The sequence below is a fragment of the Colias eurytheme genome, chromosome 25 (assembly GCF_061535395.1).
Source record: "Colias eurytheme isolate Ceu_HAF_F1 chromosome 25, ilColEury1 Martin Lab GWU primary, whole genome shotgun sequence".
Lineage (NCBI taxonomy): Eukaryota > Metazoa > Arthropoda > Insecta > Lepidoptera > Pieridae > Colias > Colias eurytheme.
The window spans coordinates 6777785-6790102 of record NC_143004.1 but is presented as its reverse complement, the minus strand read 5'-3'; the positions used below and the strand labels follow the sequence as shown (position 1 = coordinate 6790102).

The 12318-nt window shown below is 37.3% G+C and overlaps 1 protein-coding gene across 1 annotated transcript; it reads right to left on the bottom strand.

Moving 5' to 3' along the window:
- Nucleotides 1–3137: 3137 nt before the first annotated feature.
- IFT52 (intraflagellar transport 52) lies at nucleotides 3138–12318 on the bottom strand. The gene is made up of 9 exons (XM_090116416.1): nucleotides 12162–12318; nucleotides 11644–11861; nucleotides 11144–11279; nucleotides 10615–10763; nucleotides 9986–10134; nucleotides 9232–9379; nucleotides 8799–8902; nucleotides 3914–4055; nucleotides 3138–3325 (listed from the first exon to the last, which is right to left on the bottom strand). Exons 1-9 carry the CDS (start codon nucleotides 12275–12277, stop codon nucleotides 3171–3173), a joined length of 1317 nt encoding a protein of 438 aa, XP_089972542.1. The 5' UTR covers nucleotides 12278–12318; the 3' UTR covers nucleotides 3138–3170.

The following is a 12318-nucleotide window of genomic DNA, read 5'->3' as shown; positions in this document are numbered from 1 at the left end:
AATTTTTTTCTACAGTCGATAAGGTAGGAGTCGATGTTAATTTTTATTTCCAATAACACGAACACGAACACGAACACGAACACGAACACGAACACGAACACGAACACGAACACGAACACGAACACGAACACGAACACGAACACGAACACGAACACGAACACGAACACGAACACGAACACGAACACGAACACGAACACGAACACGAACACGAACACGAACACGAACACGAACACGAACACGAACACGAACACGAACACGAACACGAACACGAACACGAACACGAACACGAACACGAACACGAACACGAACACGAACACGAACACGAACACGAACACGAACACGAACACGAACACGAACACGAACACGAACACGAACACGAACACGAACACGAACACGAACACGAACACGAAATCGAACACGAACACGAACACGAACACGAACACGAACACGAACACGAACACGAACACGAACACGAACACGAACACGAACACGAACACGAACACGAACACGAACACGAACAACGAACAACGAACAACGAACAACGAACAACGAACAACGAACAACGGTGAATGTGAATGTGAATGTGAATGTGAATGTGAATGTGAATGTGAATGTGAATGTGAATGTGAATGTGAATGTGAATGTGAATGTGAATGTGAATGTGAATGTGAATGTGAATGTGAATGTGAATGTGAATGTGAATGTGAATGTGAATGTGAATGTGAATGTGAATGTGAATGTGAATGTGAATGTGAATGTGAATGTGAATGTGAATGTGAATGTGAATGTGAATGTGAATGTGAATGTGAATGTGAATGTGAATGTGAATGTGAATGTGAACAACGAACAACGAACAACGAACAACGAACAACGAACAACGAACAACGAACAACGAACAACGAACACGAAAACGAACACGAACGACGAACGACGAACGACGAACGACGAACGACGAACGACGAACGACGAACGACGAACGACGAACGACGAACGACGAACGACGAACGACGAACGACGAACGACGAACGACGAACGACGAACGACGAACGACGAACGACGAACGACGAACGACGAACGACGAACGACGAACGACGAACGACGAACGACGAACGACGAACGACGAACGACGAACGACGAACGACGAACGACGAACGACGAACGACGAACGACGAACGACGAACGACGAACGACGAACGACGAACGACGAACGACGAACGACGAACGACGAACGACGAACGACGAACGACGAACGACGAACGACGAACGACGAACGACGAACGACGAACGACGAACGACGAACGACGAACGACGAACGACGAACGACGAACGACGAACGACGAACGACGAACGACGAACGACGAACGACGAACGACGAACGACGAACGACGAACGACGAACGACGAACGACGAACGACGAACGACGAACGACGAACGACGAACAACGAACAACGAACAACGAACAACGAACAACGAACAACGAACAACGAACAACGAACAACGAACAACGAACAACGAACAACGAACATCGAACAACGAACAACGAACAACGAACAACGAACAACGAACAACGAACAACGAACAACGAACAACGAACAACGAACAACGAACAACGAACAACGAACAACGAACAACGAACAACGAACAACGAACAACGAACAACGAACAACGAACAACGAACAACGAACAACGAACAACGAACAACGAACAACGAACAACGAACAACGAACAACGAACAACGAACAACGAACAACGAACAACGAACAACGAACAACGAACAACGAACACGAACACGAACACGAACACGAACACGAACACGAACACGAACACGAACACGAACACGAACACGAACAACGAACAACGAACAACGAACAACGAACAACGAACAACGAACACGAACACGAACAACGAACAACGAACAACGAACAACGAACAACGAACAACGAACAACGAACAACGAACAACGAACAACGAACAACGAACAACGAACAACGAACAACGAACAACGAACAACGAACAACGAACAACGAACAACGAACAACGAACAACGAACAACGAACAACGAACAACGAACAACGAACAACGAACAACGAACAACGAACAACGAACAACGAACAACGAACAACGAACCACGAACAACGAACAACGAACAACGAACAACGAACAACGAACCACGAACAACGAACCACGAACAACGAACAACGAACAACGAACAACGAACAACGAACAACGAACAACGAACATCGAACAACGAACAACGAACAACGAACAACGAACAACGAACAACGAACAACGAACAACGAACACGAACAACGGTGAATGTGATTGTGAATGTGACTGTGAATGTGAATGTGAATGTGAATGTGAATGTGAATGTGAATGTGAATGTGAATGTGAATGTGAATGTGAATGTGAATGTGAATGTGAATGTGAATGTGAATGTGAATGTGAATGTGTACAAATACCGTCAAATGTTTGACAGAAAGAAGTGCTCAACTTTTATATGGGAAAACTAGATTTCCGCCCGCGGCTTCGCCCGCGTTTGCAAAGGAAAACCCGCATAGTTCCCGTTCCCGTGGGATTTCCGGGCTAAAAACTATCCTATGTGTTAATCCAAGTTACCCTCTATATGTGTGCTAAATTTCATTGTAATCGGTTCAGTAGTTTTTACGTGAAAGAGTAACAAACATCCATACATCCATACATCCATACATCCTTACAAACTTTCGCCTTTATAATATATATATATATATATATATATATATATATATATATATATAATATATATATATATATATATATTAGAATAGAATTAGATTAGATTAGATGGAATTGTCGTCTTACTCTATCTTACTCGCAATTTTTCCTTATTTGCTCACCGTTTAGACCTAGGTACCCTGGACTACGACAAACATTTTAAAACCAAAATCAGCTCAATCGGTCCAGCCGTTCTCGAGTTTTAGCGAGACTAACGAACAGCAATTCATTTTTATATATATAGATTACTGATACTATATTTTGTTCTATTTATAATTAATAATAATAGGCCCATAAATGCTATAATAATCATGGAGATTGTGGTCTAATTGACCGTAAAGGATAAAGATATGATTTTTGGAGAAAAAAAAACAAACACATAATTTCATAACAAATTTATTAAATCCTTAACCAATCTAGTCTCTAGGAGCGATCTTCTTAAACGTAGCTAGTTGTACAGCAAGTTGGTGCAATAGTTGCTTCGCGGCTTGGTTCTGCGACTTACTGAGACGGACCGCTCGACCACACTCCCTTATGTAGTATTCCAACTCGTTTTCTAATTGACCGTCTCCTGAAATAGGAATAAATTGAAATGTAGAAAGAAAATTAAAGAAGAGCCCACTATTCTTAAATCATTTAATGAATAGAAATTGGAAGGAATCGACTGCTTGGTAGTTCGCAACGAATAGATCTTGCTTCTGAGTTTCAGCACCCTAAATATGTATTATGCGTTTCTTTTTTAAATCATAATAAATTAGGCAAGGTATTGTTAAATAGTAGAATTTCTTGTATGGCATAAGAATGTATGTTATATAACTATTGTAGCTAGCGTAACTCTGGAACCATGCTTTGCTTTTTAATAGAATTAAACGCGACAACTGTTAGATTTATGCATGATTTATGCAATCTGTTGTGTGTATTATCTTTTACACGATTCTTTTCTTTACAAGTATTTCTTTTCACTATAAAAACGTGTTAGTGCATATTATGACTATTCTTCGGAGCTTCGTGAGATGTGGAACGCTGTTAAACAGCGTTGTTTAAATTGTATCCTATCTGCTATGTTGGTCCATTATCTTTGAAACAATTTACATAATTCACTCAAATAAACACATTTCATAAAACAGTAGTTAGTTTTATTTATTTAAAATTAGCATACCTTGTCCCATCCGTGCATTGCTAGGTTGTAAACACTTATTGGTCAGTCTCGCGAGTTGTGATTTCTCTGTGCTAAATGCTTCGTCTAAATCGAACAGTTCTAAAGGCGGTGGAGGTGGCTCTCGGAATGTGGGAGCAAATACCTAAAATATACATTGTATTTGAAATTATTGTCACATTTACAATAAAGTTAATCAGATTATCAGAAGTTAGCAAATTGTCAAATAGCTCTATTTTCCTTGTAGATCCAAAGATTTTAAAATATAGCGAGCAAGTACCTAGGTATACCTAATCGTATCTTCATACGCATAAATTAAGTTTTCCTTGTCACTTAAACTGTAGAACACACACATACCATAACTAACTAACTCAAACTGCTGCGGAGTGATTTGAAACATGAACTGTCTTGTTTTCGTCTCGAGCTTACCAATATTGGCTCGCGGGTGGACACACTGATGACTATGATTTCGGATTTGAAGCAACGATTAGATGATGTTGAAGTTAAAGTGAGTACGCTTGAAAGCCAGAACGATTCAAGAACAAATAGTGAGTTTACTCAATCCCTTTCTGATAGCATTTCTAAGCTGAAGACTGAATTGAATGACCGCGATCAGGAAATGTTGTTGACTAATATCGAGATCACCGGCCTTCCAGAAAGAGAAGGCGAAAACGTTGTCCATCTCGTATCTTTAGTCGCCGCTAAATTGGACATTCAAATAGACCAAAAAGAAATTGTCAGCGCACATAGATGTGGCACCAATAATAATAAGCGAGATATCACTGGGACGCTGTCCCGCAGACCTATATCAGTGCGTCTATGCCGCCGCTCATTGCGTGATGAATTTCTTCGCAAAGCACGAGTCCGACGAGGAGTTGATACATCTGGAATGGAATTGCCGGGAACTCCGCAAAAATTCTATGTAAATGAGCGTCTAACTAAATTCAACCGTTATCTATTCCACAAAGCACGTGAGGAGGGTCGCAGGTGTGGTTGGAAGTATATTTGGACAAAAGAAGGTCGTATTTATGCTCGCCGTAACCCTGACTCAACTTCGAAACGGATTCGCTCTGAAGAAGACCTGCCTTTGGTTTTTGGATCTCTTTCTATTTGAATTGTATAATCTTTTGCTTTGTCGTAGATGCGAAATCTTTTATTACATCTTCAGTTATTAAATACTTTGTATTCTGTGTTATATTTTTTGAATTTGTATACACTGATAGTGTGGGGACAGAAATGGCTTTTCCAGGCGGAGATACTACGTGCGCTGTTTTAACATTATATTTTATGAATTCTATTGTTTCTTTCAAAAACACAGTTCAATTAAAGGAACACCTCATTGCCACAGTCATATACTCGATCATTTTATATCTATATGGTATATGTATATGTTTTATGTACATTATGTCTCTCACATCATTATTATCATTTAATATTGTTATTTCCTTATTTTTGATCGTATCAGAATGCCTAGTCAAATTAAGAACTTTAATCATAAACATTGCTTTAAATTCATTATTATTATTAAACAATGATTAACAAACTACTTAAAATTGGCTTCCTTAATCCAGGCTCATTATGTAATAAGCACGATAAGTTTTCATTAGCTATGGATCATCACCGAGTAGACATAATGGCAATAAACGAGACATGGCTGCACAAAGGTGAGGATAATCGAGCTCCCGTTTTGTCGAATTACCGATTAATGCACATACCTCGCCCGTCCAGTATCCGTTCGAGGGGTGGCGGAGTAGGATTCTATGTGGGTAAAAATATAAATGTTAGCAAGCTTGTTCATCCGGAGACGCCATCTGTAGAGCAGATGTGGATAAGCATCAAGGGTTTAGGCATTAAATTGGTGATCGGTACTGCGTATAGGCCACCGTGGCTGGAAATTGATACTTTTTTGGACGGTCTAGCAGACTCATTACTGTGTTTTACTGCGTTCGAAATCATAATCTTGGTTGGAGATTTTAATGTCAATTTAATTGAAAACAATTTGCAATCTCAAAAAATCAATAATTTCTTTAAATATTCAAATCTTACTCAAAGCGTGAATACTCCGACACATTTCACGAGTCATAGTCAGTCTTTAATTGACTTGGTGTGCACTAATATTAACATCTTCAACCTAAATGTTGATCATATTCCCGATTTAAGCAGTCATGCATTTATAACATTTGATTTTAAAATTAATAAGCCCTTGAAGAATAAACCGTCGTGGTATGAGTTTCGACCCTTGAATGATATTATACCTTTGGAGTTGGAAGAAATTTTGGATTTAATAGAGTGGGATAATATTAGGTCATGTGTTAACATTAATGATGCTGTGAATATTTTTAACGAGACAATTCTTCATATATTTAATTCGATTGCTCCGGTCAAGAGAGTTTTCAAAAAGAAGGATAAGTCCCTGCCTTGGGTGACATTTCCAATAAAAAAAATGATGGAACTTCGGAATGATGCATTTCACAAATATAAAGCATCTGGTTCGATTGACGATAAAATTAAATATAAAGAACTAAAAGCATTTACTAATGAATCAATTTACAATGAAAAACGTGCTTATTTTAACTTTAATATAAATTCAAAGCCTAACGACTCGCGCTCCTTATGGAAAAATATTAAGAAAACTATAGCCTATAAAGATAGAAAAGAATTAAATCTGCCAAATCTTAAAATTTTTACCGACCCAGATGCGATAAATAAATGTTTTTTAGATGTTCCAGGTAACGGCGTAGTAGATCTTTCCAAAGTAACTTATTTCCGTAGTAACTGTTTCTCCTCTTCAATTTTTGAATTAACTGCAGTCGATGAATCGTGTATTCGTAAAATAATAAATTCTCTACACTCTAATGCAATAGGCTCCGACGGAATTTCACTTAAAATGGTAAAACTCACCCTTCGTAATACATTACCAGTAATAACACATTTAATTAATAAATCTATTCAGACTTGTACTTTCCCGGACTGTTGGAAATACGCCATAATCCGCCCACTTCCTAAAAAAACGAACCCAGAAAGCGTGAAAGACTTGAGGCCAATCAGTATCTTACCCAGTCTTTCAAAAGTTTTGGAAAGGGTGGTGTGCCAGCAGATCCAATCTTATTTGGAACTGAATGACATTCTACCGATATATCAATCTGGCTTTAGAAAATCACACAGCACTACCACTGCGCTAATTGACGTTATAGACAACATTATATCGGAACAGGATAGAGGTCAAAGCTCAATCTTGGTTTTGCTTGATTTCTCTCGTGCGTTTGAAACTATTAATATAAATATGCTCTTATCCAAGTTATCTTTCTATGGCTTTAGCCCCGCGACCGTAAGTTGGTTTAAAAGTTATTTATCTAGTCGATCGCAATCTGTGGAGCTTACTACATCCTCTGGTGAGAAAAAATTATCATGTCCGCTTGAAATAATTAGAGGCGTACCACAAGGATCGATCCTAGGACCAATTTTATTTGTACTCTACACCGCAGATATCATTAATTCTATTAAATACTGTAAATATCATATATACGCGGATGATTTGCAGCTATACATCTCATTTCATCCAAGCCAGACTGATTTAGTAATTGCAAAGATCAACGATGACTTAAATAGAATATCTAGTTGGGCCGACTCTAACTCTCTAGTTCTCAATCCAATGAAGTCCAAATTTATGGTGTTGGGAACAAAAACGATGATCCAGAAAGTTTTATCGTATAACCCAGTTTTGCACATTAAATCTGAACCGATTGAGAGAGTTGTGTCGACGCGTAACTTAGGAGTCATACTGGATGATGGTATGCGTTTTGAGGACCACGTTCACGAAATAGCGAGGAACTGTTTTTACAGGCTTAAAATTCTGTATCAAGTGCGTGATTTTCTAAGTGAAGATTTACGTGTGAGGCTTTGTGAAACTTTGATCTTATCAAAATTTAATTATGCAGATGCACTATATGGGACAAGATTATTGGCAAGAACCGAACGCGTAATTAGGAGAGTCCATAATGCTTGTGCGCGTTTTTGCTATTGTATCCCTCGAAGAGCGCATATCTCTCCATTTCTTAACAAATCCAACTCGCTATTTATGACTTTCAGGAGAGAACTACATTTTAGCGTACTTTTGTTCGGTGTTGTTAAGAACGGTAAACCTGCGTACTTGCATGATAAACTTGACTGGGCCAAAAATGATTATAATACTAGGTTCGCTAATTCCGGAAGCATTAAGTTATCGCAACATTTCTCTTCGTCATTTCGTGGTAGTTTCCGTTATGCTGCTTCAAAGTGCTGGAATAATTTACCTCCCCCTTTACGAAATCTTTCTTCAGTGCCATGTTTTAAAAAACGTCTGAGGTTTTTGTTGCTCCAGCATCAGAAGCAATTACCGATAGGAGTTCGGCCCGTCGCCACATATTTGAGCCATTGATCATTTTAAGGTATTTTATTGTGTATTTATATAATATCTAACACTCTCCCACTGTTCGCAAAATAAAATTAAGGTGCACATTATATTTTTTCTCTACCTATGCTACATAAACACACTTTCATAATTATATGTATCATTTAATACTGAATCATTGCATCTGTACAGTCACGTGGTCTCCTCTGAAAATCAGTGCAGCAATACATTTTAAGTAATGGTTGCTGCTTTGCTGACGGGGAGTCCTTTTTGCCTCCATTACTATCTTTTTTTTTTTTCTGTTTTGTGTATTAATTACTAAGAGTTACATGGTGGCAAATAAAACGCTTTCTATTTCTATTTCTATTTCTATAACAAAATTTTACGTACTGCATTTTAATCATGTTTAAACTCTTCGCTTTTTTTACTCTTAGTGTATGTTAACAAGTCTGACTTGCCAACACATTTGTTTCATAAAAAAATAACAAATACACTTACGGCAAGTTGCAGAGGTGGAAACGGTGTTTCAAATTGTGGTGCTATCAAACGCAGAGGTTCATGTTTGACTCCTACTTCTTCATACAGCCCTAACACCTCTGGCACTAAAAAAATCCAAATAAAAAGCTATAAATAGATTTACAAATACGAATTCTAGATATGGCCATGCTACATTACAGCCCTCAAAATATTCTGAATGCTTCATTTCTTACTCTTCAGTTTGAAAATAACGTGGTATTTATCACAAAGCTATTCAAATTCAGGAAATGCGATATTTTAGCGAAAACAACACCCCAAATAATTTCGTCATTAACATCAATACAGTAACTAATGAAAATCATGTCATCAATCGTTTAACATGAAAACTAAAGAAAATTTTTTCACTTTTCTATCAGAAATACCCATACACATAAATAAATAAATATCCACTTACAATGTGACAAATTCAACGAGAACAGTCTCCAAGTGAACAGCGCGTGTGGGTGTAGCGGCGCGAGGCGAGGCGGGGGAGTGCTTGCTGGCTCCGGTAGTAATAGTGTGGAGAGCCATAGGGTGTCCCCCAGGGTTCTGTACTCGTTCACCTACATTATAATAGCTATGTCAGTCGCATAGTGTAAAGAAAAGCTCGCGGGCTCGGGTAGTAATAGTGTGGACGGCCATATAGGGTGTCCCCCAGGGTTCTGCACTCGTTCACCTACATTATAATGTCTATGTCAGTCGAATAGTGTGAAGAGGAGCTCGCGGGTTCAGATAGTAATAGTATGGAGAGCCATAGGGTGTCTCCCAAGGATTTGTTCACCTGCATCATAACAGTCGTATAGAGAGAAAAGGTAGGTAGGTAATGTAAAATAAAGTTTTTGGGAATTAACAGTAGAATGAAAAGCAATACAAAACATCTTTATTGTCACATAATAATAACATCTTATTTAATTAAAAAAAATTGTGGATATTTGAAATTATCGAAAAAGTAGATAAAACAATTGTGAGTTCGAAAATGCCATCCTACCCTTTACGTTTATCATTTTTGCTTATCTGCAGCAATGTCTTCTACTTATTCAATTTCAATTTTATCTATTAAATACTCTTTCTTAAGACAGTAAGTACATACATTTATTTCTGCTCGTTTCTAGGATAGTCATAATTTTTCATACAAAATGCTAATCAACTTTCTTGGCAACAAGTCTTACATCTGGATCATCCACATCAACAGGGTTAAGATGTAGGTCCACTGCACCACCGAGGAGGTCGAATATCATCTCCCTGATTAGATCGTTGCACTCTAAGTCCAGATACTGATCCGCGAAGAAATGTCCCGAGCCCAGGACGAAGAGTTTACCTAATAATAGTTAGAACTGTAATTGTTTCAAATAGCGCAGTGATTGTGTTTAGTAAAAAGAAATCGTTAGCACGAAGAATAGAATAAGCATGTAACATTGAAGTCCTTTAGCAGAAACTTTTAACTGATACTGTAATAGTTTCCTCCTTTAGAGGAAAGTTTTATATTTCATTTTAAAAAATGGCTATAAAACAAGACATGTGAGTTCAATATTAAGTAGGAAAATTTTCCAGTATAGAAATATCCAAAACTGTGAGCCTGTGTTTTTTAAGAACCATATTATCGATTTCTCTGTCAAGAAAAACTTTATGACATAGAAAGAAAGCTTATTTTTGTAAGTGAAAATACTTTAGGCGCGTTGAGAGTAAAATTTCAATGGTATCTTTAAATCTCGCCAAAGAAGTTTCACTTCTGTCACGTGTATTCAGCACACACGCTCTTTTTTATTAAATAAAATTACCACAAGCTTATAAATGATACCTCCAGTTTTTTCAGAGCTATACAATGCAGCTACAGGCCTTTTCACCGGGTAGCACACGTCACTGCTCGACAAGATGGCCGCTGCTGGCTTTTTAACGGTCAACGTTGCACCGTATGGGTAGATGAAGTTTGGTGTGGCTGGGTCTTCACTGTTATTTATATAAATGTTTATATGCTTGGTAATTTAGACGAGATGATTTTATATTAAGTATATACTTTTGTAGTTTATAGTCTTGTGTCTTATGTAGGTCCATATACCTACATAAGACACAAGACTGTAAATTCATAAATCAAGTAAAAAATGTAATGTAAGCTGCACTTTTGGGTCATAGTTTGACGTAGGGCAACTGCAAAGTTTCGTGCTGCCTCTTCTCTATTGAAACACTTAAAAAGAGTATCTAAACGAAGTCTAATTGAATTCATAATTTAAATAAATGTTTGAGATACGTGAAATGTTGCTTTCAGCTATTGCATTATATTACTTGCTTTTTTTAATTCAAATACAAAGTAAATAAAAATAAACACTAACAGAAAGTCATCCCCCTCGCTGGAGTAGTTAGGCATCTTCATGAGGAACTTGGTGACCGCTCTATTGAGTATACCGTTTGATACATGACATTCCTTCGGGTGGTACGTCTTGTGGTACATCGAACGGATTACGCAATCTGTATGAGCAGAAGAAGGAGTAAGCAAGGAGGAAGTGAAAAGGAGTTTTATGCATATTTAGCCCTATATTCATATTATACTATTGTCTTTGATTTATCTAGGATGTGCGTTGATAACATTTATATAATTGTTATCTTGAAGGTTACCCTAAATGGGTAAGTACTATGATATATAATATCGCATTAGGTAAATATTCTTTAGTAATGAACAGAATATAGTACTTGTATAACAATTACATATTGAAATAAGCTTCCCTTTGGTTAATTGCCTATAATAATTATTATCTGTTTTATGTACTTTTTGCACAAAGCGCATACGAACGACATATGTACCCACATATTATATTATGGAACTTAACCTCACCATTATTCACAACAATGCCAAACTCTTCGAGAAAGAAGTTTATATTGGTGTTCATCCTCTCCTCCCCTCCATCAGTCATAAGTACAAGAACCGAGTCTCCCCTTTCGACCATTCCCTTGAGCGCTGCTAACTCTTCGTCATTGAACACATTCTGTGGCCCTGGTACCACCAGGATCTTGATGTCTTGTAGGATGTTTGGGGAGAGCTCTTCGCGATTGCTGAAATCTTAGTTTTCATAGATAGGTAGCCCAGACTAAAGATATATCAAATAAACTTAATTTATGTTGGTTGGTAAGACACCTTCTAAAAACATTTTTCAGAAGAGCTTACTTTTTAATATTCTGCTATGACACTACCAAAGGATTAAAAATCTCAATCGTGATATTAAATTTTTTCTATTGATTCAAAGGTATGTCAACGCTTTCAATATTATAGTTACTATTTTCTTTTTTCATTTTAAATTCGTCTCTGAGGTAAAGAGGTTTTTTATCATAGGAATAAAACAAATAATTACCTACATCATAACTTTCCATGTAGACTTTAGTTTCCGATGCAGCATTTTGTAGTTCTCATTTATTTTGAACAATTCATTTTTGGAGACATCAAATAATATTGTATTCACAGCAGACTTCATTTTTACTTTGTTTTTATTTTAAATTATAAAACCAAGTAAAA

Coding starts and splice junctions, on each gene's coding strand:
- IFT52 (XM_090116416.1), bottom strand. CDS start 12,277: ATGAAGTCTGCTGTGAATACAATATTATTTGATGTCTCCAAAAATGAA. Junction 8,903..9,231: donor CTCGTTGAATTTGTCACATT/GTAAGTGGATAT, acceptor GGATTTTTTTAG/TGCCAGAGGTGTTAGGGCTG. Junction 4,056..8,798: donor TTCCACCTCTGCAACTTGCC/GTAAGTGTATTT, acceptor TGTATATTTTAG/GTATTTGCTCCCACATTCCG.